Source organism: Perognathus longimembris, chromosome 12, assembly GCF_023159225.1.
Source record: "Perognathus longimembris pacificus isolate PPM17 chromosome 12, ASM2315922v1, whole genome shotgun sequence".
NCBI classification, from domain to species: domain Eukaryota; kingdom Metazoa; phylum Chordata; class Mammalia; order Rodentia; family Heteromyidae; genus Perognathus; species Perognathus longimembris.
In genome coordinates this window covers 22443966-22471526 of record NC_063172.1, presented here as the reverse complement: position 1 = coordinate 22471526, position 27561 = coordinate 22443966, and the positions used below count along the sequence as shown (strand labels likewise).

The window sequence follows — 27561 nt, the reverse complement described above, 5'->3', positions numbered from 1 at the left end:
AATTGTGCACTAGTTACTGCAACCAACTTTAGAACATTTCTGTCATCCCCAAAAGAAGCCTCCAAACATTTAGACATCACTTAACCACATTATTCTCCCAGCCCCCAACTAATCTACTTACAATCCCTACAGGTTTGCCTTTTCTGGACATTTTCTCTTACAAGTCTAATTATACAGTATGTAATTCTTTGTAACCAACTATTTTCGCTTGCTATAGGGCTATCAAATTCCATTCAGGTGTCAATATTTCAACTTTTTATCATTGAATTATACTCCATTTAGTGGTATAGCATATTTTATTTATCCATGCATCAGTTGATAGACATTAGGGTTGTCTTCACTGACTGCCTGTTGTGAATAATGGTGTTATGAATATGTATGCACAGCCATAATTTAGTACTAAAATGAATTCAAAATACATCTTAGCTCTCAAAATTAATTTTATAAATAAAACAGGTTTCACAGGATTAGCTTCTGAAAATTATACATGGTGCCAATAGAAACTTTAAGTTCATATTGAGCAATGTATTTACTTGTTGTATATTCCTTTTATGTTCAGGTTACAATTGGTAACTACCCCTGTGTTGTAAAAGAAAGTAATAATAATTCTATCATTTGCCGTATTGACCCTCAAAATTCAATGGATGTTGGCGTCAGAGAAATAGTCACTTTGATTGTCTACAACCTGGGCACCGCTATCATCACACTGTCCAGTGAATTTGATAGGAGATTTGTGCTTTTGCCAAACATCGATATGGTGTTGCCAAATGAAGGATCAACTACAGGAATGACAAGAGTAACCATATATGGCTCTGGATTCACAGTTTCTTCTGCAGGTGTAGAAGTCTTTATGGGCCATCTTTCATGTAAAGTTCTAACTGTGACTTACACAGCCATCGAATGTGAAACACCCCCTGCTCCAGAACAACATGTGCACGTAGATCTTCTAATACATGGAGTGCCTGCTCGATGTCAGGGGACCTGCAGCTTTTCATATTTAGAAAGCCTCACTCCTTATATAACAAGAATCTTCCCAGACTCTATAGAAGGTTCTGCAAAAGTCCTTGTTGAAGGAAAAGGTTTGGGGACTGTTTTGGAGGATATTTCTGTTTTCATAGGAAATCAACAGTTCAGAGCGGTAGATGTTACTGAAAAGAACCTCACTGTCCTTCTGACCGCTCTCCCAGCTGGACTTCATTCTCTCCGCGTTGTGGTGAGAAGTAAAGGGTTGGCCCTGGGCAACGGGACCATCAGTAGCCCTGCCGTGGCATCTGTTTCACCATCTTCCGGCAGCATTGGTGGTGGAACTGCTCTGCTGATCACAGGGAATGGCTTCTATCCTGGCAACACTACAGTCACAATTGGTGAAGACCCTTGTCAAATTCTGTTTATCAATTCCAGTGAGATCTACTGCAGCACACCAGCTGGGAAAGCTGGAGTGGCCAATCTGAAGATCTGTGTTAATACAGTCACCTACCCCCCTTTGACATTCACATATACCTCAGAGGATACACCATTGCTCACAGGAATCATTCCAAGTAGAGGTACCTCAATACTGCTGTCTTTTTTTTATTTTCTTGATGTTGTAGTTAGCAGTAGAGTTTATTACTATAGAATTAACAATAATCATAAACAATATTGTGTGTTTTTAAACCATCCTACTTCATTTGATACACTAGATTCAAGTTGGTGATGGTTTTTCACACAGTCTTAGGATAAATATTTAAATTCCAGCTCTTTTGGGTGTAAATATCTCCACCAACTTGACTTAAATATAATTTCAAATGAGGAATAAATGCATGAATATCTTTGGACCAAAATGGATAATCCTTAAAGTTGTCATGCCGTAAGAAACAGTTGTTGAATTCACAATTAGTCCTTCTTACTAACATTGAGAATTATTTTCTATATTTTATTTCCCTGAACCTCTAGTTGATTATTGTTAGTACCATAGAATTCTTTTTAAGGAAATAATTCAGGTAGAGAAATTATAAAATAATATTTACTTAAGGATTTAGTGTGACAGATTTTTTCTAAGCTAAGGATATATGAAATGACTTCTTGGTCTTTTGCAATTATGTGCCACAATTTCTGATCATCTTCTAGCTCTTGGAATGCTCAGTATCTACTTAGTGAATTCTGGAAAGACAGCAGTAGCACAATTCCCTTGATTCTCAGGATCAAGTCTTGGCTTTTTTTTCTTTTCTAAGGGTGATGTGTTAAGACAAGATTTTAATTTTTCCTTCTTCTTAAATATCAGTTTCATATATATACATACATACATGTATATATGTATTTATTGCATAACATTTTGAATGGAACATTGAGTAAAGAATTCTTCAGATGTTGGACTTTAAATGCTTTAGTTTATCTCACTGGGAAATGTATCAGGGTGTGGATAATGTATACTGTGTGCCTTTAATAATTTTATTATTTTTTCTTTAATACATTAATCCTACTGACATAGAAGCAGATGTTAACAAGAGAAATGACATATTCACACATTTGAAGTCATTGCAATTGAGAACATCTGCTCCTTATTTCTAGGGGGCATTTCTCTTTCTCTTTCTCTCTTTGAACAATGTACATATGAAGTATATGAGACTGGTAAGCAAATAAGATCTAAGCTGTTTTATTTCCTAAAGGGATAGGTTATGGATCACAGTTAGGAAATACTTCTCTGCTGTAAAAGGTAAAATGAAAACAAAATGATTGGTTTAAGATTCACAGAATAATTTTTACCATGTATCTTAAAAGTATTCCTAACATGAAATATTTCATTAATATTGATAGTTTTATAATAATGATTCATTCACACTAGGATTTATATTTTGGTAATCTTGCTTTGGTAATTCATGCTATTCTTAGGTAAATGAAAATAAAGACAGTACTTGGAGATTTGCATTGGCAACCAGTTGGAAATTACTATTAACTCATCTAGAATTCAGGCATTTGAATGACCTGTGAAAATTTCCACATTTATACTCTTAGCATACATTTGTCAAAAACAAGCAGAAGTGAGAGCATAAACAGATTGAACTTCTCCCTTCTGTGTATATTCGTTGAAGTCTTGATGTCTACATGAGCCATAATCTTTTTATCAGTTCCCTTCATTCTGTACTTTTATCTTATGCTTAATTACTTACATATCATGATTGGTTCGTCAAGTTAAAATAATTGAAAATATTTGAATTAAGAAAAATATACTCCATTTGTATAAAGAATTGCTAATATCAGGGAAGAAAAATACAGCAAATAAAAAGTGATAAATCTGGCTTTTTAAATGTATGCCAATCTACCATATCTGCTCAGACACTTGTACTTGCTTAGTTTACCTATTTTTCCTTCTCTCCTACTGTCTTCTCTCCTAGTCTAAAAATAGTAACTTCAATTCAGTAGGATGGATAGCAGGGCTAGAAAATAATGAATACTGAAATGAGTCATGTGTAGGTACTATACACTGAACTACAATGTATACTGAAGGAAAATATATGACACAGAATATGTATTAATAGTCATACTGGTATTAAAAAAAACATTGGATAAAACCTGAAAAAAGCAAAATTAGAAAGGTATGCTTTTAAATGCCTGAACAAACATTGACCTTTCTTTATATGATGTGCTTTGTTTTGTTTTTAAGGCCCACCAGGAACTGAAATTGAGATAACTGGATCCAACTTTGGTACTGATATCTCAGAAATTTCTGTGGTGATAACTGACGTTCAGTGTAATGTGACCATGGTCAACGACACTGTGCTTCAGTGCCTCGTGGGAGCTCATGAGGGGGGTATTTTCCCTGTGATGATGCATCATAAGAAAAAAGGCTCTGCCATCTCCACTATTGTATTTGAGTCTCCTCTGCAGATCCAAAACATTCATCCAAGACAAGGTAGTCACAAGCATACAGGAACATATACATTGTTTAGACCATATCAGTAGACAGTTGTGTCATAGGCAAAAACTGCATTCTTCAACTATTGCCAAAACATTTGCTTCCTTAACACATTAAAATATTCTCATCATTCATAACAGTATTAGGTAATCTCTCAGAAATATTGAGCTAAGGATTTAGACTTCTCTTAGTATCCAATTTATTCTAAATATATTAAAACATCAAGCTTATATATATGATTTAAATCATACTTAGACATTACTTGTATGAAACAACATTTTTTTCTAGTTGAGAATTATTATTATTATTATTATTTATTTTTTTTGGCCAGTCCTGGGCCTTGGACTCAGGGCCTGAGCACTGTCCCTGGCTTCTTCTCGCTCAAGGCTAGCACTCTGCCACGTGAGCCACAGCGCTGCTTCTGGCCGTTTTTTCTGTATATGTGGTGCTGGGGAATCGAACCTAGGGCCTCGTGTATCCGGGGCAGGCACTCTTGCCACTAGGCTATATCCCCAGCCCCGTAGTTGAGAATTATTTTGATGGTTAAAACCCTTAAGAAAATATAGCCAGTGCACTCAACTAAAATAATAATTTCATTCTGACTAATCTGAAATTATGTGACATCTCTTTTACATAAAAGTTTAGTTCCTAGAAACAGTTTATACAAATTGCCAGCTGTGACATCTATGCATTGAAGATTTTTGAATGATGTAACTGAAACAAAAAATGTTCTGTTTTGTCAATAATATAACATAATTCATTCAGACCTATGAAACTTTTATTTAAATAACTTCCATATCTGGGTTTAAAATAAAGTTAAATGAATACATACTAATATGTATTTACTTAGCTTTTCCTTTGTGTTTATTTACACTAGGGAGCTTTGGTGGTGGACAAACCATGACTGTCAGAGGAACTGGGTTTAATCCACAACATTCAATTATATTGGTTTGTGGCTCTGAATGTGTGATTGATAGGCTGAGATCTAATTCCACCACACTGTTGTGTGAGATTCCGCCTAATGATGGTAAGCTTTCAACAGAAGAATAACAGCTTTTGATATATGGTTGATTTTATAAAGGTTACAAGATGAACTCTTGCTTTCAAGTTACTGGGTAAATTGGAAATAACTGAATCACTTTTATAACTGTTCTAATTTTAACCTATATATTCAGAACCTTTGTTTTCTAGGTTTACAAATCTTTGAAGATTTTTAGTTTATGATATCAACTGATGGGCTCTTATCCTATTAGGCATCCTAAATAGAGAACATGTCTTCGGTTTTTACTAGAGTATTTGATATCCTTTAAAGATAGAGTGGTTCATGTGGTAGAATCTCCACTGAGCAAATGTGAAACTCCTTGTTAAAACCTCAATAATTCTATAAAATCATCGATATTTTTAATGGCATACCTTGCAGGATTATTAGGAGATAAGTATATGTTAAGAATAGAGTGGTATCACAGTACCATTACTCTAATTTATTTTTATTTAGGAATTAAGAATTTGGGTTCTGAGGAATTTATGATTCAGTTTTTTTTTTTTTTTTTTTTTTTTTTTTTTTTTTTTTTTTTTTTGGCCAGTCCTGGGCCTTGGACTCAGGGCCTGAGCACTGTCCCTGGCTTCTTCCCGCTCAAGGCTAGCACTCTGCCACTTGAGCCACAGCGCCGCTTCTGGCCGTTTTCTGTATATGTGGTGCTGGGGAATCGAACCTAGGGCCTCGTGTATCCGAGGCAGGCACTCTTGCCACTAGGCTATATCCCCAGCCCTATGATTCAGTTTTGACACTTATTATATAAGACATTTTAAACAGATGATATTAAAAAATAGAACCACTTATGTCTTGATTTAGCATTTCAATCATAGTGTTTGTATCCTGACTTTTTTAAACAGCATGTAGTCACGTGGTTAAGATTTAGCAGTGTTGCTAGGTTTCTTGTCTTAATACTGGTTCTGTATCTTCCTTTTATCTTTACATGGGTTTCTGTAGCTTTTCTCTCTTATCTTCCATTGTTAGTGTCACTGTCTTTGGCAGCTGTCTCACTTTTCTTCCTTTAATTTACAACATTGATTCTTCTTAATTTTTTTCTCATTTCTTTATTGTTAAAGTGATATACAGATGGTGTTACAGTTTCATAGGTAAGGCAGTGCATACATTTCTTATTCAACTTGTTACCTCTTCCCTCATTTTCCCCCTGCCTTCCTTCTCCCCACTCCCTCCCCCCCTCATGAGTTGTACAGTTGGCTTACACCATATAGTTTTGTAAGTATTGCTGTTGTATTGGTTTGTCTTTTTATCCTTTGTCTCCTGATTTGGGTATTCCCTTTCCCTTCTCTAGTTCCAATACACATACATACAATATCCAGGGTACTAAAATCAGTTACAGTGATATCAGGGGTAAAACCAGGGGAAAGAAAGACAAAATAAAAAGGGCATAATTTCACATGGTATGTTGAAAATAACACATTCCTAAATATAATAAAGGTTGTCTATGACAAACCTACAGCTAGCATTACACTTAATGGAGAAAAGTTAAGCCCATTTCCTTTAAAATCAGGAGCAAGACAAGGATGTCTGCTCTTTCCACTCCTCTTCAGCGTAGTACTTAGAAATCCTAGCCAGAGTAATAAGGCAAGAGGCAGATATAAAGGGGATCCAAATAGAGAAAGATGAAGTTAAACTCACTCTCTTTGCAGATGACATGATTCTATATTTAAAGAACCCCATAGACAAAGTAGCAGGATATAAAATAAACCCTCAAAAATCAATGGTTTTCTGTATGCCAACAATGTGAAGAGAGAGGCTGGAATCAGGAAAGCAACTCCATTTGCAATAGCCTCAAGAAACATAAAATACTTAGGAATAACCTTAACCAAAGAAGTGAAAGACCTCTATGATGACAACTTTAAAACCCTGAAAAAGGAAATTAAAGCAAAACTAAGGAAATGGAAAAACCTCCCGTGCTCCTGGATTGGGAGGATTAATATAGTCAAAATGGCAATATTGCCAAAGACTATTTCCAAATTCAATGAAATTCACATCAATATCCCAACACCATTCTTTAATGAAATAAAGGAAGCAATCCATTCACACGGAACAACAAAAGACAGCGAATAGCACAAACAATCCTATGCAGAAAGAAGAGTGCTAGAGGAATTTCAATACCAAACTTCAAGCTGTATTACAAAGCTAGTTAATAAAAACAGCTTGGTATTGGCACAACATTGAGTCTTATAAGACTGAAAACTGAGTAGGTACGTTTGCACAGCTGTCAACAATGGTAGTAGACCTAAAGGAGAAACCTTTTTCCCCCCTCTTGATCTGAAAGTGGCTGAACTTTGTGCTGCTTTGTCTACTACTATTCACATACAAATAAATCACAGTGTTATTGTGGGGAAAGGAAGATGTTACAAAAAACACACAAAAAAAACAACACAGAGGATTTGGAAATGAATCAGGGCCTAATGACAGAACTCTCCTCATCTGGACCTTTCTCCTAGGCCCAGGACCTGAACAAGCCTGTGAAGTGATAGTGAAAAATGGGCAAGACTCATCACCATTCTCGACCCTGTTCACCTACACAATGTCACTGACTCCGCTCATCACTGAGGTATCTCCCAGGAGAGGCAGCACAGCAGGAGGCACCAGACTAACAGTCATGGGATCAGGGTTCAGGTACTGTCATCACCCACAAGTATCTATGTGTACACTCACACCTTTACTTCTTCCTTGCTCAATAACGTGGACCTTCAACACTCAGTATACTTAATACTAGTAGCTAACATGTTTGAGTACTTTCTCTGTTTCAGATATTTTCCTGTCCACAGAAACTTTCTGTCTTACCAGCTGGGTGTTTTGAATCCCATTGTATGGCTAAGAAACTAAAGGAATCAAGTCATTTGATCCAAATCCTTGTAAATAATATTACAAACAAAAATTACACTGTGTTTATTTCCCCCCCCCCCCCCCAGTATCGTTCCTTAAGTCAAAGATATGTTTCTTCAATCTATCCCATTCTAACTGATCAGGCTTCTTCTTCTCCCATTACCTCATTATTTAGATCAAATTTACAGAAAAATTGACCTATAATCATTATTCAACTGAGCAAGGCTGACTTCAAACATCAGATCTTAGAAGCCATATAGGCAACCTTAATTCCTCTAAGTGCTTTTAATGACTCACACTTTAATTGAAGATTAAGTCTTAAAGTTATGTGAAACTAATGAAAAATGTAACAAAGGCAAAATGATCATTGATTCATATAATGGTTCCTATTTTGAGACCAATAAAGAATAACTTGAACCCAGACTCAAAGGCTAGAATATTTGCTTGTTTGTACAGTTCTGTTCCGCACTTCTTAATCTCTTCATTCCCAGAAAACCTTTCAAAGTCTTGACACTGAAAACTTTGCTGCTCAGCACCATGTTGGACAGTAGGGCAATCCTTTTGTAAGACCATCCTTTTGTAACAACCTGTGTAAAAACAGGGATTGGATTTGTGGTGTGAGGATTTGAAAAAGAAATACATGAACGTTTTGTTTTCTTTTACTTCTTTCCCAGTGAAAACATTCAGAGTGTTCAGGTCACCATCGCTGGAGCCAGGTGTGACACTGAGTACTCCAACAAGACACACATCATCTGCTCAACAAGTGCCCATACTCCTTCAGGATGGGCCCCAGTGCTTCTCCATGTCAGAAACATGGGCATGGCAAAAATGGTAAATAGGTCATAGTAATCATAGCAATGGAAAGCTAGTGGGGACATAGGGTAGACTAAGGGGGTAATTTTACTCTAGTGCTTCCCAAGGTAACTGAAGTGGAACCACACGAAATTTAAAGTCACTTAGGTTTCCTAGCTTACTATCAATGTTACTATTACTATCATTATTCGTATTGGTGGTGGTGGTGTTTGTGGGGCTTGAACTTGAGGCCCAGGAGCTGTCCCTGAGCCTCTTTGTGTTTAAGACTAGCACTCTAACATTTGAGCAACAGTACCACTTCCGGTTTTGAGAGGTTTATTGGAGATAAGTTGCACAGAGACTTTTCTGTCTGGCTTCAAACCACGATTTTCAGATCTCAGCCATCTGAGTAGGTGTGAGCCACTGGTTCCGGCCCTACGTTTTTATTACTGTAAATTGTAGCTGGTTTGGGTTGTGGAGTAATAAAAATTTCACTTTGCTATTATCTTGAAATAAAGAAGTAACCATAGCATTTAAAGTGAATGCTATTTTATGATTCACCTTAGTGTATATTGTGATAGATTTATTTCCTTGAGAAACTGATATTTTCTAATAAATCTCCATTGTATGTGTGTTTGCGCTGTATTTCAGGAGAATGCTGACTTCCTCTATGTCGATGTTTGGTCCTCCAACCACTCCTGGGGAGGGGCATCTCCACCAGAGGAAGGGTCTCTTGCTGTCATTACAAAAGGACAAATCATTTTACTCGACCAAAGCACCCCTGTTCTGAAAATGTTGCTTATTCAAGGTAAATTTCTGATAACTTATTTCTTCCATAGGCTGTAAATTTCCATAGACTTTGCTTATGAAAATATGCTTATATTTCTGTGAAATTAATTTAGTCATTTCAAGAGTATGGACATCAGTATTTGCATTGTGTTTTAAATATGCATCCTAGTGTTGTTTTATAAATTATTACCACTTAATGCAATTTCACAGGCTGTGAAATTATTTTATATATTGCAACAAACATTCTTCAATGTCATTTCAGAAAATTTATTTCAGAAACAGGGTAGGAAGAGGCAGGGAGTATGCATGTATACACTGATTTAATTAATTATGTTAATACACAGCATTTATCACTTAAAAACACAGATGTGGTGGATCCCAGGTGCTATAAAATGATAGTGATTTGCTTAAATTTATCTTAAATGAGTTCCCTGACTGTCATGGAAGCAGGTTGTGACTCACGTTTGCAGGAGTATCTATTACCTAAGGTTTGCTCTGATCTTTGATATTCTGTTTCTGATATAAATGAAATAACCAGAGAAATTACAATTTTATGTCAGCTAAACATTCAGTACTTGAAGCTTTTACACACAAACTTAGCCATAATGGTTTGAGCTGCTCAAAGAAACACTTTGGTGATATTACAATTGTTTTTAATTCTGGGATAATAGTAATTCAGTTCTTTTATTAAGTGTCGGATCTTTAGAAAAGTAGTTTTCCTGTCTATAATTTATACCATAAAAATCCAATTTAGTGTGTGTGTGTGTGTGCGCGTGCGCGCGTGCACGCATGCACATGCACGTGCTGGTTTTAGGGTTTGAACTCAGGGGCCAGGCAATTTCTCTGAGCTTTTGTGCAAAAGGCTACTAGCATTCTTCGTTTGAGCCAAAGCTGGTAGTTAATCAGAATAAGAGTATTACAAACTTTCTTGTCTAATCTGGCTTCAGACTTTTATCCTCAGATCATCGCCTCCTGAATTGCTAGGATTACTCTTGTGTGCCACTAACGCCTACCAATTTAGTGTATTCTTTTTTTTTTTTTTTTGGCCAGTCCTGGGCCTTGGACTCAGGGCCTGAGCACTGTCCCTGGCTTCTTCCCGCTCAAGGCTAGCACTCTGCCACTTGAGCCACAGCGCGGCTTCTGGCCGTTTTCTGTATATGTGGTGCTGGGGAATCGAACCTAGGGCCTCGTGTATCTGAGGCAGGCACTCTTGCCACTAGGCTATATCCCCAGCCCCAATTTAGTGTATTCTTAATAATTTTAATCAAGCTACTGCTGTTGTCAATGTAAAGTACTAAGTAAAAACTCATAGTTTTATAGTGGTTTCTATTAAAGTAACTTCCATTGTTTGTTCTTAATTTCTGTTCTGAAGTCCTGAATTTTTAGCATTCGTTTGTACAGCTATCCTACTTAATAACATTTAAAACAACAAATGGTCATTGGGAAATAATCTGCTTTCGAATTTGAATTTCTTTCAACCTCATGGTCTTGTCCAAAAGTTTTATACTTTTATGTTAGTCATGAGAAGAACTAAATGAGCATGCATAGAGATATTATGTGAAAATTAAGTTTTAATATGTAATTTAATAGATACATTTTAATAATGTCTCTTCTTATGTTATATTTAATTTTTTGTGGATCATAGGAGGAACTCTAATATTTGATGAAGCTGACATTGAACTCCAGGCAGAAAATATTCTAATTACAGATGGAGGCATTCTCCAGGTATACGAGAGACATGATTTATATTCATTAGTAACCTTAACTTCTTATTTTTAAATATTATATGTAAAATGGATAGTTCATTCCAACTTTTCCCGTTAATCTTCATTGTGTCTCTTTTACTACTGTAACATGTTTTTACTGAGAAAATAATTTCCAGAATATACTTGCACTTTAACAAGAAGATAATTGTGGGTTATACGAGAGCATAATTAAAAAATAGGGAAAAATCAGTTCATGATGTGGCTAAGGTGAATCCTGTTTTCTGTGGGTGTGGTACAAGATATTAGGTTGCATAGAAAATACAAGGCTTTAGGAATAATTGAAAAATCAATTCCCAGATGAGAGAAAGGAAAAAGTACATCCGTATGGTTTGAATTGTTAATTTTAAGAACAAGATTGTGATCTTTACAGATTGGAACAGAAGCATCTCCATTTCAACACAAGGCCATTATTACCTTGCATGGGCACCTGCGCTCTCCTGAGCTCCCCGTATATGGTGCCAAGACATTGGCTGTACGCGAAGGAACCCTGGATCTGCATGGTACAGTGGCGAAAGGAGATCCACGTGGAAACATGCCAGGCTTCCATGGCTTTAGGCAGCTTCTCTTCTCCTTCCACTTCCCTCCTCTCTCCTGGGCTAGTCCCATACATTATACTTGTCAAAACCAATTGTTTCCTTCTGGCCCGTTTCTTTGCCCTTCCTCAGAGCTCTTTCCATCCCTTTCCAAACACTTTGTGTCTCTCTCAAGCATTTACAATGGTTCATGGTGACTATCTGCTTACTTCATTTCTTTATATTAAAACAACAAATCTGAAAACAGAGATTGTATTTTTTCACATTTCCATCTGAAAACACTTTATAAATTATAACAATAAATTTATAGTTGCACTTTATAACACTATGCTAAGAAGTTGTCCTCATTAAAAAATGAGTTATTTTGTTTGAGGTATTGGGGCAACATTATTCAAAAAATGCATTGACTTCTTTTATATTGAAGTCTTCTATTCTATACCTACTACAATTATGCATTTTCTATAGTGCACCAAACATACTTACTACTATAATTGTCCATATTTATGGATGGGCAGTACTGAGTTTTGAACTCAAGTCCTAGAGTGTGTCAGGTAGGGACTCTACCACTTAACTCATACTCTTAGCCCTTTTATCTTTAATCACTTTTCAGGTATGGTCTCACACACTTTTTCCCCAGGCTATCTGTGATCCTACTACCTATGTGTTTCATATACTAGAACTACAGATATACACCACCATGCATGCCTTCTTTGAGATAAAATCTCACTAACATTTCCCTAAAATGGCCTGGAACTGCAATCCTCTCATCTCTACCTTTCAGGGAGTTATGTTTACAGGTGTAAACCACCCACAAAGTAAGCACTCTTCTTTGTATTTCTGTTTTGTTGGTGTTTTGTTTTTTTTTTGAGAGAGAGAAGTGTAAATCCTAAAGTAGAACAAATCTCAAATTTGATTTAATCCTCAGACAGATAAAAATGTGTGAAGGTTACTGTCATCTGAAAGTCACATCTGAAGAAATTCTTGGCTTGTATGTTGTCTCAGGTCTTCCAGTTGCTGTGGTCTGGACTCGTCTAGCTCATACTGCAAAGGCAGGAGAACGGACTTTGATTGTACAACAAGCAGTGACGTGGAAGGCAGGAGATGACATTGTGATTGCTAGCACAGGTCACAGGTATGGGGGTTCCCCAGGCTTAATGCTTTTGAATTCGATCAGAAATTTTATAAATCTATAAAGAAGAGTAGCATTTCAGAAGTTCCCAAACTACTTGATTTATTTAAATTTGAATCCCTAGTAAAGAAACATCAACAGCCAAATCTTGTTTGCTGAATATCACCTTGGTTAATCACCAGAGTTTTGAGGTGTCAGTGATGGCAGCCACACAGAAAATGTGTGAATGTGAGCCTGCAAAGTATTGTCCTAAATATTTTATTTGGTTTACATGGTTATTTGCAAAAGTGTAGATGAGTTTCTTTGTCTGATGTCCCAGAAAATATGGGTGAAAGCAAGAGGAAACTCTTCAGAGTCTTTGCAGTGGCTCTCATGGAGCAAAACTGTTCATAGAACCATCTTAGAGATTGACAGTTAAAATGACCTTCTAGATTCTTCGACATTAAAAAGTGAAGCTGCCTATTATATTTAAGTTTTGTTTACATATGTAAATAAACCAGAACTAAAGGGGAAAAAGATCAGTATAGTTACTCTAGTATGTGAGAGAATGGAGAAGCCTTAATTTTACTCTTCAAATATGGGCATTGAGATCGGATGGGGTTATGCTTATCAGTGAATACATTGTAATTTATGACAAGAAATAGATACGTTAAGGCCAGGACTGAAATTAAAATTCAAGATGTCTTTTGAGTTTGTCTTTGTATACGTTAAAAATAGATTTTCAGATGTTAGGAAGAGTTTAATATATATTTAACTTTGTAAGTGCTTATTTTTTCTACGCTTCTGAGAATATTTAATTACCTAATGACAAAATAAAAAAGCAGGAAAATCATAGGGTTTATTAATAGTATATAAATTCCTCATTTATAATTTTTGAGTATAAAATAAAATAGCAAATTAACAATTTAGGATAGTGCTATTTTAATCTTAAGAAAGAATCTGGGGTATTTCCACCAAATATGAACATTGTTGAGTTTCATTGGCAAATTCTGAGAGTTTGAAAAATCAGGAATTAAGAAACTTATCAAGCCACTTGTGAATAGCTTGCAGTGTTATTAATACTTACCACATTCAATTATTGTAAAGATTCAGTGAATGCATGGGTACAAAACAAAATGGAGCTCAGCTCAAAGTAAATGCTTTATAAGCACCCATTCTTACTACAAAAAAGGGTTAAATATGTTTAAGTTCACAGAATATATAAAATGCCTTTTAAAATTCTAGTTTCTAAGGAAATCAATACATCTGGATGTAATCGATTTTAAGGAAAACTAGCTGGTGAGAACATGTTCTGTTAAGCCCCCTGTACCTCTAAATATAATAAATCTTACCTTTGCCTGCCCACTGTCCCACAACTCCATCCCTTTAATAGTTCTAGGTTTCTATGACACTTGGAAAACAACTTTCTTCTCTAGTCTTTATTCCAACAAATATTAAACATTTAAATATAAGTTCAAGTCATCTATTATATCCTCATGATTCCTTTTGATCTTTTAAAACTTTGTGGTCTAATTTTTTCTTCACTGAACTTTTCCCAGTTACTTTTCAATTACCATTCTTTACTTTGGGAACATAACAGAGTTCCTTTGGTTCTGCTTTGGAAATTATTTTCTTCCATCAGCTTTATGAGCTCAGTGTAGACTCTCAGTCCCTCTCACCTGGGATGATGTCATCTTCCTATTTGAGCTACATGCTCAGTCTATAAAAGCATTCAATGGGTCTCTTACTTAAAGGACAGTCAAAACAGAGGAAGTCATAGAAACAGACACTTCACAGGACTGCCCTGTGGTTTCTTTAAACATGAATAAGGCCTTATCCAGAAAGGCTGGGAAAATTGAAAAGTTAACTTCTACTCTATTTTACATGTGGGATTATCATTCGTACTTGTTAAGGATGAAAATGATTTCCATGTGAGAAAATAGGAAGACACAAGTAACCCCCTTATGCTTGCCTATAATCAGCATTGACTTTCGTAGACATACTTTCAATCAGATATCACACATATCTCAAAATGGGGAGGATATTTTATATTATATGCATGGTACTTTTCAATGACCTGAAATCAGGTAAATACTCAATAAATATTTATTGAATTTCTCAATATGTAGATATGTACATTACAGAATTTGCAAGTCTTTTTTACTGTGGCTGGAATTTCAGATGTATTGAAAGAATAATCTTGAATTTAATGATTCCTCTACTCTGGAACCTCAAATCACTTTCCTATCAGTAAATCAACCTTGACATGATTGATGTTTGAGTCCAGATAAATTTTGTTGTGGGCAGACCATCCTAATATTAGAGGATGCTTAGAAATCTCCCTGGCCAATGAGCTACCAATAGCAACCTTGTAACAATCAATAATGTCTTTGAAATTGTTGGGACTATAAAAGAATCCTTAGCTGAGAAACTCTGAGTAGGCTATTGAAAATATCAAACTTTCTATCCTTTTTAGAAGGTAGTACAGTTCTATGGATAAATCTAGTACTTGAAAACTATTGATTTAATTAAAGTGAATCTGTAAAGTACATTCAGTTACTCTTCTAAGGGTAAAAATACTGTGTCATAATTCTCAGAATATTTAATGACAAAAAAGTCCTTATTGAACAAAAGGAGTGTTCAAAGTGGCACCAAAAATATTATATTGATTTATATTAACCTTGAAATTCTCTGTTGAAATCTTTCCAGACATAGTCAACGAGAAAATGAAAAAAGGACCATTGCATCTGTGTCTGCTGATGGAGTAAACATCACACTAACTGAGCCACTAAATCACACACACTTAGGAATGACCATCACCCTCCCTGATGGAACTCTGTTTGAAGCTAGGGCAGAAGTTGGAATTCTTACAAGGAACATCATAATAAGAGGTTCTCATAATTTAGAGTGGAATAACAAAATTCCAGCCTGTCCTGAGGGATTTGATACAGGTAGTTTTAACAGTTACTATTTTGCCTAGTTGCAAAACAAGTTTTTAAATTTTAATCATTTATATTCATTGCATTTTCTTATTTTCACCTTGTAAACATGGGAAGTCAAAAGTACTGATAATATGTCCAAGTAACATTATGAGTTATTTGCAATATATCAAAAGAAAATGGTGGAATCATGATACTAAATAGAAGAAATAAGTGTACTTAGAATCTGTTCATAAATCTCTCTGTAGTTGTGTTTCCTTAGTACTTACAAGTATAAATGTCATTGAGTAGCTATCTTTTAAATTTACCAAGAAAATGTACAAAATTGCATTTGAGATGATCTGATGATCATAAATCTATCATTCTTTCTCCTCATTTTCAAGATCTACAGTCCATTAGAGCAGTATATGAGCCTGAATACATTGTAGATGGATTTTTTAACTGATTCTAGACAGATAGTAGGTAGAGGGACAAGTGTATTCAGGAAAGACAAGGAGAGAGGTATGTGGATATGAACCTGTTAGGACAGGCCAGGTGAGAGTTTCTCAACCCCAGTATTTTTTTTTTTTTTTTTGGCCAGTCCTGGGCCTTGGACTCAGGGCCTGAGCACTGTCCCTGGCTTCTTCCCGCTCAAGGCTAGCACTCTGCCACTTGAGCCACAGCGCCGCTTCTGGCCGTTTTCTGTATATGTGGTGCTGGGGAATCGAACCTAGGGCCTCGTGTATCCGAGGCAGGCACTCTTGCCACTAGGCTATATCCCCAGCCCCTCAACCCCAGTATTTTTAACATTTTGATCCAGATCACAATTTGTATGATGCTCTCTCCTCTACATTGTAGGTTGCTTTATTTTTTTGTTTTTGTTTTGTTTATTTCTTGCCAGTCCTGGGGCTTGAACTCAGGACCTGAGCACTGTCCCTGGCTTCTTTTTGCTCAAGTCCAGCACTCTACCACTTGAGCCACAGTGCCACTTCTGGCTTTTTCTATATACGTGGTGTTGAGGAATTGAACCCAGGGCTTCATGCATATGAGGCGAGCACTTTACCACTAGGCCATATCCCCAGCCCTGTAGGTTGCTTTAATAGCATACTTGGTCTTTACCAATTACATTCTAGTAACATTACAAAATGATGTCAATCAAAAATGTACACAGATATTGAAAAAAAATGTTCCATGGAAGCAAAGCTATCCCATTAAAAACCATTAGACCAGATCAGTCCTCTTCTTTGTAAATAATTCCCAAAATGATTTTCAGTAATAATCAGTTCTCATTCATGCTATAGATGTCCAGTCCCAAGAGAGTGTTCATCATAATCCTCCGGGAATCCAGACCAATGAAGGCTCCAACTCACTTAAGAATTAAGTGATTTTTTGCCAGTCCTGGGGCTTGAACTCAGGGCCTGAACACTGTCCCTGACTTCTTTTTGCTCAAGGCTAGCACTCTACCCCTTGAGCCACAGCGCCACTTCTGGCCTTTTCCATATATGTGGTGCTGAGGAATTGAACCCAAGGCACTCTACCACTAGGCAATATTTCCAGCCCCAAGAATTAAGTGATTTAAAACCGTTTGTAGTGCTAGACACACATATGATTACATTAATTCTATCAATCCCCAAATGGGGCAATGGGGCAATAGCAACAGCAAAACAAAATACCATTATCAAAATTCTTAGTCATTCAAATATTTATTTAATACACTCCCTAAAAAATACTTCATTAAGTACTTTAATGCATGCAAAAGTCAATAAGACCTGATACTTACTTTTCCTAACTAACTAGATGAAAAGAGGGTGTGAAAGCCTATATTTATGTTGCGGGATGATATGAAATTATATGTCAATGCAAAAATATATCAAGTATGGCAAGAAATGTACTCACTACCTTACATATGTAACTATAACCCCTCTGTACATCACCTTCACAATACAATTAAATTTCAAAAAGATATAACTAGATCTTAATATAAGACTATCACAACATGGTTCTCCTCTTTCAAATACTTTAAAAAATGTTTTTAAAGGTGAATTTGCTACTCAGACATGTCTCCAGGGTAAATTTGGAGAAGAAATAGGAAGTGACCAGTTTGGAGGCTGCATTATGTTTCATGCTCCTTTACCTAATGCTGACATGGTAACTGGAAGGATAGAGTATGTAGAGGTAAGATATATTACTATTAAATCACAGTTTTGGGACTAAAGTTTTCCATGTAATTAATATATATCAAGCTACTGCTCTTAGCTCTACTGTGCTTATAGTCTTATAGGAAAGACAGACAACTAAGTGAATAATTTAACACACCAATTATTTACTCATTGCATTGTGAAAAAATGTTCTTTGTTTTTCTCATGCTTCATATAAGCTTTACTAGCAATTTTTGTCTTCTCATCCACTAAAAACTATATCTAAATTTTACTCTTTCCTCCACCGGAATCCAAACCCAAGTCATTTTCACCTCTTATCTAGACTACCTGCTTTCACCCTTGCTATTTCCCTAGTATTTCTCTGTGGGAACTGCATAAGAATTTGAAATCCAGTCTTCTTATATCTATAATTTGAACTATTCAATGGCTTTATATCACATCTCAAATAAAGTTTAAGTCCTTCCCTCAGGACCCATAGCACCCACTTGACTTTGTCACATCTGATCCCCTCAGGAGACGTATATGGACCTCCTCTCGTGACATATGACTATGGAAAATACAGTCTTGCCTTTGGTTCTTTGTACTTGCTCTTCATTTTAGATAGAATGTTCTGTCACCGAACATTTGCACAGTTCACAACCTCATTTCAGTTAATTTCTTCTCAAATGTTATTTCAGGAGAAAAACTCCTTCCTTACCACCTTTATTTGAATTGCTGCTCAAATCCAACACCTAATATGATACCTGTTTTTTATTTTCAATCTCTCCCTGGAGAATATAAGTTCAATTACTACAGATATTTTTTTCTTTCTTTTTCTCTCAGGATTCTCTGGCACTTGGAACAATTCATGATGTACAGTACAACCTTAATTGACTATTAGTTTAAAAACAAATAAATATGTCCATTATCTATGATTTTAGAAGCTGCTCTGTATGTTCTTCAAGTTCAATATATATATAATTTCGGTTTAGTATAGTTCTACCAAATATTCAATTAAGGGAGATTCAAAGATTAGGAAGAAATGAACAAACGAACAAAGGAAAGAAGGGACAATGGGAAGGGAGGAAACAAAGCAAGAAGGCAGGTAGAAGAAGACAGACAAATCCATAAACCCCTCTGAGTACACCTAGACAACATTTATGGTTATGGTTAACAGTTCCATTTTGTGCATTCTACTTCTCCTAAGACACATTACACACATGCAACATTTGAAATATGACGTGAATGAAGTGGTCAGGATCAGTCTATACATTAATTAGTAATGGTTATATTTTTCATTTTTGAGGATGAAAATAGATAATCCAATATGTTATTTTCTTAACCCTTGGATTAATAATAAACATACACACATTCACACATTTTGGAACCTCTCTATTAGATTATTAGATCATAGATAAAAAAGGCACAGCAGAGTGGCTAGTAAGAACACCTACTCTCAAGTCACACCAATTTGGGTTGAAATGGAGTTTCATGACCCTGAACAAGATACTCAGACTCTCTACACATGAATTTCATCATTTGTATGATGAAGTTGGTGGTCAGTGAAGACTCTGCACAGATTATATAAAAACACTTAGCAATATCTGGTTCAAGACAAAAGTTCAAAATCTCAATCTCTCTCTCTCTCTCTGTCTCTCTCTCTCTCTCTCTCTCTCTCTCTCTCTCTCTCTCTCACACACACACACACACACACACACACACACACACACACACACCCTCTCTTGTGATGGTTCTAAGTCTTGATCTCAGGATCTGAACATGGTCACTTGATTCATAGCTCCACTTTGAGCTTTTGTATAGTTAGCCCGGGCTGGTTTTGAATCGAGATTCTCAATCTCAGCCTCCTGTGTAGCCAGGATTACAGATGTTAGCCACCAATACCCAGATGTTCCTCATTATTTAATAATTAAAGAAGAAAAGGAAGTCTGTTCAGACATCTTAACTGTAAAACACCAAAGTTTATTAGTAGAGGTAAAAAGCAGAAAAATCGAAATGGCTTGTGTTCATTTATTTGTTTTGTATTGACTTTTATATATTATATAGAACAAAGTGTTTTAGGATCAAATAACATTTTCAAATAATAACCATGAAAACTATGGAAGTTACTAATGTATTAACAATTATTGTAAAATTGGAGATTATTTTAGGCAATATTGGAGTTTATGTGGATTATAAGTAACTTCTTTCGGGAATTTTGCAGGTATTCCATGCTGGCCAGGCTTTCCGGTTGGGGAGATATCCTATCCATTGGCATCTACTTGGAGATTTACAGTTTAAATCCTATGTCAGAGGCTGTGCAATTCACCAAACCTATAATAGAGCTGTTACTATCCATAACACACACCACCTTCTGGTTGAGAGGAATATTATATATGATATCAAGGGAGGAGCATTTTTTATAGAAGATGGTATTGAACACGGCAATATTCTGCAATATAATTTGGCAATCTTTGTACAGCAAAGTACCAGTCTTCTAAATGATGATGTGACTCCAGCTGCATTCTGGGTAACCAACCCAAATAACACCATATGTCACAATGCAGCTGCAGGTGGCACTCACTTTGGCTTTTGGTACCGAATGAACAACCATCCTGATGGACCATCGTATGACCGAAACATCTGCCAAAAAAGAGTTCCTCTTGGAGAGTTCTTTAACAATACTGTTCATTCTCAAGGTTGGTTTGGACTATGGATCTTTGAAGAATATTTCCCCATGCAAACAGGATCCTGTACTTCAACAGTGCCGGTGCCTGCAATCTTTCGCTCACTTACAACTTGGAATTGTCAAAAAGGAGCTGAATGGGTCAATGGCGGTGCCCTTCAGTTCCATAACTTTGTGATGGTTAATAACCATGAGGCTGGAATTGAGACTAAGAGGATCCTGTCTCCTTATGTTGGAGGATGGGGTGAAACCAATGGAGCAATGATTAAAAATGCCAAAATTGTTGGCCATCTTGAGGAACTGGGCATGGGGCCTGCATTTTGCACATCAAGAGGCCTTGTTCTCCCATTTAGCGAAGGGTTGACTGTATCTTCTGTCCAGTTTATGAACTTTGACCGTCCTGTGTGTGTAGCTTTGGGAGTGACATCTATCACTGGAGTTTGTAATGAGAGATGTGGAGGTTGGAGTGCAAAATTTGTTGACATTCAATATTTTCACACACCAAATAAGGCTGGCTTTCGATGGGAACATGAAGCACTACTGATTGACTTAGATGGTTCACTTACAGGTAACATTTGTTCTCAATTTGTGAAAAATATAGATTGGAAATATGTTTGCATTCGCACAAATGTGAGGGGCTAAAAAACAGATTAACCAGCATCACAGATATTACCCAGCACAAAATTTTACTAATAAAAGTCATTAAAAAAAACTCTTTATAATTATCAGCAAGTAACAGGCACCCATGAGACAACTTTTCTGGAGGAGACTCAAACTAGCTGAGGTAACCTATGAACATGCCCCTTTCCTACTCTAGTCATCATACTTGGATTTTGAATCAATAGTAGATGTTGAACAATATTAACAGAAATACTCGTTGCCAAAGGAAGTAATTTTATTTGAAAACAATTTTATCCTATACTCAGTTAATAACACCGTTAAGACACTACGTTCTCGTATTTCCAAATCCACAGCCAAACTTGCCCCACAAAAATATAAATGTCATCATTATTTTAAAAAGCTAAGAAGAGTCTAATTATACCCTTGCTAGAAAACTTTTAATAGAAGTAGTAAATGACAAGCCTACTATGACTCTTTTCTTTCCCATTTATACTCTACATTTGGACTCATTGGAAAAATGTGTTAGGTCTAGAAAATTTTCATCCTAGATTTGGGGTGTTTTTTTTTAGCAGTTCATATGTCATATTTTCTGAAATGATTCATGGCTTCTAAAGTTTTATATCTTTGTAAATTATTAATGAAAAGGTTGCATAAATAAGATTGAAAGGATATATGTATATTGTTGACTCATATTTTTAAAAAGTGTGCCAGTGGACAAGTAAACTGAAAGATGTAAATGATTGATTTGAAAGAATCTTTGAAAGACAAAAGAAAACTATTCTAGATACTCAGGATCTGATTTTCAAAGTGATGACTTCTGTATCCTAATTATAAGTTTTGACAAGGAGAACTTTTGGATGCTTCTGATTTTAAAAAGCTTTGTATAGGGCTGGGGATATGGCCTAGTGGCAAGAGTGCCTGCCTCGTATACATGAGGCCCTGGGTTCGATTCCCCAGCACCGCATATACAGAAAATGGCCAGAAGTGGCGCTGCGGCTCAAGTGGCAGAGTGTTAGCCTTGAGCAAAAAGAAGCCAGGGACAGTATTCAGGCCCTGAGTCCAAGCCCCAGGACTAGCAAAAAAAAAAAAAAAAAAAAAGCTTTGTATAACCTATATTGGTTTACTTAATTCAGCTTCTTCTTTTCATATTAGTTGGCTATTCATTGGTTAATTGTCTAGAAGTAAGGCCATGGATTTCAGTCCTTTGGTATGACCACAATGAAGCTGTGTCCTGCTTCCCACCTCTTACATTGACTCTCAATGATGCCTCAAAACCCATGTACCTGATGCAAAATCTCTGTAGGAGTTCTTGCTCATATGAACAAAAGCGAATATGCTAAGATTTCTTGATTTTATTTGGCATTTATTATTATTGACTATGGTCACAGAAGGGAGGCAATGTGGGCCAGCTTTTTAAGTTTTGTAATGGGAAGTAGAAATCATGCTATCTACATTTTCTTTTCCAGGGCACAAAGGGTACACTGTCATTCCACACAGCCCCTTGCTGGACCCTTCACACTGCACACAAGAGGCTGCGTGGAGCATTGGCTTCCCTGGCTCTGTCTGTGACACTTCGGTCAGTTTCCACCGCTTAGCGTTCAACAAGCCTTCTCCCATATCTCTACTTGAAAAGGATGTGGTTCTCTCAGACTCCTTCGGTAAGGTTATTGTAAATAGCTCGGATGATCATTTAAATATGTGTCTTAAGCTTTTGTCCTATCTTCTTGAGATGTTGCTTGGTACTTTACATAAAGCATGATATTTATGCCAGTCAGAGCACAAGCAGAAAATAACACACCCAAAGTAAGTGTTTGAAGAGTATGGAGTAAATTCATTGATCACCCTAATATTCTGTTGATAAAGGAACCTCCTGGCAATATTATGATGAAGAGCAGTTGGTACTGCCTTTGTATCAAGACAGTAACAACGTACTAGCATTCCTAACTGAAGGCAAATGTTTATTATGCTCCTGATTGACAGATGGTGGGAGGTATTTGCTAGGTAAATAGCTATATACCACGTGTCAACTGATACCAATAAAGACACTGGTACTCCAGTATCTTAGAACACCAGATATATTTGACATGGTTACTAATGGGTTTTCCTAGTTTGCTGGCATAATTCATGATGTATAGGACATTTGAAGTAGTAAAAAGAAAGTTAAGTGGGGATGTGGTGGATATCTTGTTTCTTATATTTTCAAATATTAAGCTGCTGTACTATTACCTTTATTTTGTCCCTAAAGGATTAGAAATTACTTTCAGATTCTGTTCTCTTACATTTCCATGATTCCAATGAAACCTTGAGCTAATCAAGTTATAAAGAGAAAGTTTATGTTGTCCAATAGTTTAGGAAGTTTTCGTCCTTGGCCTCATTGTTTTATGGTTGTGGATAAGCAGACATCTGGCACCTTGTGTGCAATGGAGAAAAACTGCATACTTTATGGGCTGGATACAAAAGATAAAATGGAAAACACAAGCGTCACACTGACCTCTAGAGAAAACCCTCAATGTCCCAAATACCACCTCTTAAGAACAGAGAAAGAGAAAATACAGGAGAATTAATCAAAGGCCTCTATTTTCTAAGAAACCTTTTTAGTCCTTTACTGAAGTGTGCATTCACTCTCTCATGCCCCAAACAACACTAGGTAGGTCAGCTTCCAAGTTCCCATTAGAAAGTTTAGGTATTATGGCCACTGTTAATCAATTGTTAGCCTCATTCTCTTCTAATTTTTTTTTTTTTTTTTGGCCAGTCCTGGGGCTTGGACTCAGGGCCTGAGCACTGTCCCTGGCTTCTCTTTGCTCAAGGCTAGCACTCTGCCACTTGAGCCACAGCGTGGCCACCTCTGGCCTTTTCTATATATGTGGTGCTGGGGAATTGAACCCAGGGCTTCATGTATAAGAGACAAGCACTCTTGCCACTAGGCCATATTCCCAGCCCCATCATTCTCTAACACTTCATGTCAAAACATCATCCTTTAAATTCATTACATACAAATCAGCAATTTGTTATACAGACAGAAAAGACAGAAAATCAGAAATTATGTTTGTAGCCACTGGAAATTTTTTTTAAAAATTCTGAAAAAATGTAGGTTCTTTAAATAGAAAAGACATTACGTTTAGGTCAATGATATTAAAATAATTCTATTAGCATTCTTAAACATTTACCATTTTCATAGCCACTATGTTTCAGCATTGTTTTTCTAGAGAATTCAGAATCCCAAGTAAGGCATTTTATGTTCTAGTCAAATGCAATATTAAATATTTGGGACTTTCAGTTAAAGACATTTTGAAAGCAATTAAGAGACTTCCACAAAAGTATTTAAAATAATTTTACCTTTCTACGAACTGTCACAGTCTTAAATCAAAAGTATATGTTCCAAAATATATAAACACTTTACTTGCAAAAGAAAAAAAAAAGAGTCATCCACAGACTAAATAACTTGTGCTTGTTAATGAAAGGAAATTTTAAAAGGTAAAGATGGCTATCACTTTCTCATTTGATGTTCTTCTCTTCAGGCACTAGTGTGGTTCCCTTTCAGAAGAAACGGTTAACGCATATGTCTGGATGGATGGCTCTGATTCCAAATGCAAATCACATTAACTGGTATTTCAAAGGGGTGGATCACATAACCAACATATCATACACATCAACCTTCTATGGATTTAAGGTATATGAAGACCTATAAAGTTCATTACCTTACTCTAGACCATATTTTTGTCCTTACATCTATTGTTGGATTCAGAATGCCCTCATTTTCAAAATCAACCTATTGAAGTCCTGCATACCCTTCACCACCCACTCATCTAAGAAGCAGCCCAAAGAGCTTCATTTGAGAAACAGCAGCAAGGAGTCCTTCCACTATATTCACATAATATTATACCAGACAGGTTCACTTGTCCTTATTACTATGATAATAATTCCTCTTTATCGAATATTTAGAACATCCCAGTTGCCAATTAAGGGCTTATTATTTGTATTATAAACTAAATCAAACATTCAGAAAATTATTTTTCTTTTTTTTCCATTTTTCAAAGTGAAGTACAAAGGGGCTACAGTTTTACAGAAAATTATTTTTCAAAATAATGTTCGTATACCTCTTACCCAGTTCTAACAATCTATAAATATTTACTTTATATTTTTGAAAACATATAGGATTTTGCAGATGAAATGGAAGCTTGATTAAACCCCTTCTCTCTACCTCTAATTGTAACCAGTGTCCTGAATTAGCTATTTTCTTTCCATACATGTTTTCTACTTATACTATGTATTTGTACATATCCCAAGCCCTACTCAGTACTCTTTCAAATATTTCAAGCATCGTAGAAATTAAATATTCTTCAAATCCACATATACTAATTGTCTTAGTGATAGAGCTCTAATGATTGCTATAGCCATATAAATTACTAATAAAATAAATATGAATAAAAAACTAAAACTAAAATTTTTGTAACAATATAGGGAATAAGTAGTGTCATTCAAATTAATGTAAATTATGCAGGGTACTAGCCTAAAATAAACATATTTTTTTGGAAATTTTTATAGGAAGAAGACTATGTAATTATATCACACAACTTTACTAAAAATCCTGATATGTTTAATGTTATTGATATGAGAAATGGTTCTTCAAATCCATTGAATTGGAATACTAGCAAGAATGGAGACTGGCATCTTGAAGCAAACACTAGTACTCTATATTACTTGGGTATGTATTCATTAGGCAGTAGCAATCATTTTTCTGCTTTTTGTAAAGGATGAAAAAAATTTCCTAATAAACAAATAAGTTATACAGTTCCCAGTGCTGGTTGAAAATAATAGACACTAAATTTGTGCTGGAAAAGGACTTGAGTTTAATTAAGTACTTCACATTTATTTTTGTAGCTAACACTGACATACTTACACATGGTTTTGGTAACTTTATTTCCCAAATTTATAGGAAAGGACTATGATGGCAGCTTTCCTACCTTCTGTTTTCCATTTTCCCTAGTTATTTAAAAAAACTGCTCAAGAATAAATTTAAATTAAACATTTTTTTCTATGCTATTCTACAGTTTGAACTCAAGGCCCTGCATTCATTAGGCAGACGCTACACCACTTGAGCGCTACTCCAGATCCCTGTTACTTTATGTTTTGATATGCTCTTGCATTTTTGCTTAGGCTAGCCTGTATTGCCACCCTCCTACCATTGCCACCTATGTGCCTGAGCCACAGATACACAAACACACTTTACCAGGCTCATCATCTTGGCTGAGATGGGATATGCTAACATTTTGCTCTAGTTGTCTTTACATAGCAATGCTCTCCATACAACTCTTATCTCCCAAGTAACTAAGGCTACAGAACCATGCCACTGTGCTGGGCCTTAACTGATTTTTTAAAAAATTTTTATTGTCAAAGTGATGTACAGAGTGGTAATAGTTACAGAGGTAAGGTAGTGAGTACATTTCTTGTCAAATTTGTTACCTCCTCCTCATTTTTCTCCCACCTTCCCTTCTCTCCAACTGTCCCCTACCCCGAGTTGTATAGTTGGTTTACTCCATATTGTCGTGTAAGTATTGCTGTTGCATTGGTTTGCCTTTTACCCTTTGTCTCATCATTTTGATGTTTACCTTCCCTTCCCTGCTTTAAACAAACATATATGCATATATGCATATATATATATCTCCAGGGTACCAAAATAAAATACAGTGACAACAGGGAAGAAAAACAAAAAAAAAGAAAGAATTTCACATAGTGCATTAGAAATAACAATGATAAATTGCTAATTTCCATAACTTGGAGTTCATTTGGCTTAGATTCATCTTATGTGATTATATTTACATAACTATTTAGATATTGTAATTATCTTCTAGGATTAGCCTAGACATATACTAATTATTATTATCAATGAGAGAAAGCATAGAATCTATGTTTCTTGGGTCTGGCTCACTTAGTACGATTGTTTCCAAATCTTTCCATTTCCAATGGGGTAATGTTATTCTTTCTGATAAAAGCATAAAATTCCATTTGTATATATACCACAATTTCTTGATCCATTCATCTACTGAGGGGCATCTGGGTTGGTTCCATACTTTAGATATGATGTTGTGCTGGTAGATTTTTTATGGTTTTGTTTGTGAAACTTCGGGTAAAATGCCCAAAAGTGGGGTTGCTAGGTCATAGGAGAGCTCTATGTTTAGCCTTTTGAGGAACCTCCATATTGCTTTCCAGAGTGGTTGAGCAAGTTTATACTCCCATCAACAGTGTAGTAGGGTTCTCCTTTGAGTGCCTTAAATTTTAAGGCATTCACTTTTGACAAGATAGTTTCATGTTGTACTTTGTATTTTTAGTAAGACATTTATTTTGTTGAAATTTCTCAGTACCTTGTCTGTACATTTAAACTGTACAACATTTCCATTGAAATAATATTATTCTAATGCAATGCTTTTGATAACA

The 27561-nt window shown here is 35.9% G+C and overlaps 1 protein-coding gene across 2 annotated transcripts in view; it reads left to right on the top strand.

Annotated features, from left to right (window-relative positions):
- The window catches only part of Pkhd1l1 (PKHD1 like 1), a 132078-nt gene that overhangs the window by 66250 nt on the left and 38267 nt on the right, over positions 1–27561 (top strand). For both annotated transcript variants that reach the window (XM_048359272.1, XM_048359271.1), the window contains exons 38-52: positions 560–1544; positions 3641–3889; positions 4770–4919; positions 7394–7568; positions 8453–8609; positions 9222–9378; positions 11005–11084; positions 11496–11625; positions 12661–12790; positions 15476–15717; positions 17723–17859; positions 20044–21073; positions 22593–22784; positions 24645–24796; positions 25672–25831. In XM_048359272.1, coding sequence (XP_048215229.1) covers positions 560–1544; positions 3641–3889; positions 4770–4919; positions 7394–7568; positions 8453–8609; positions 9222–9378; positions 11005–11084; positions 11496–11625; positions 12661–12790; positions 15476–15717; positions 17723–17859; positions 20044–21073; positions 22593–22784; positions 24645–24796; positions 25672–25831 — 4126 coding nt within the window. The remainder of the gene's footprint in view (positions 1–559; positions 1545–3640; positions 3890–4769; positions 4920–7393; positions 7569–8452; positions 8610–9221; positions 9379–11004; positions 11085–11495; positions 11626–12660; positions 12791–15475; positions 15718–17722; positions 17860–20043; positions 21074–22592; positions 22785–24644; positions 24797–25671; positions 25832–27561) is intronic.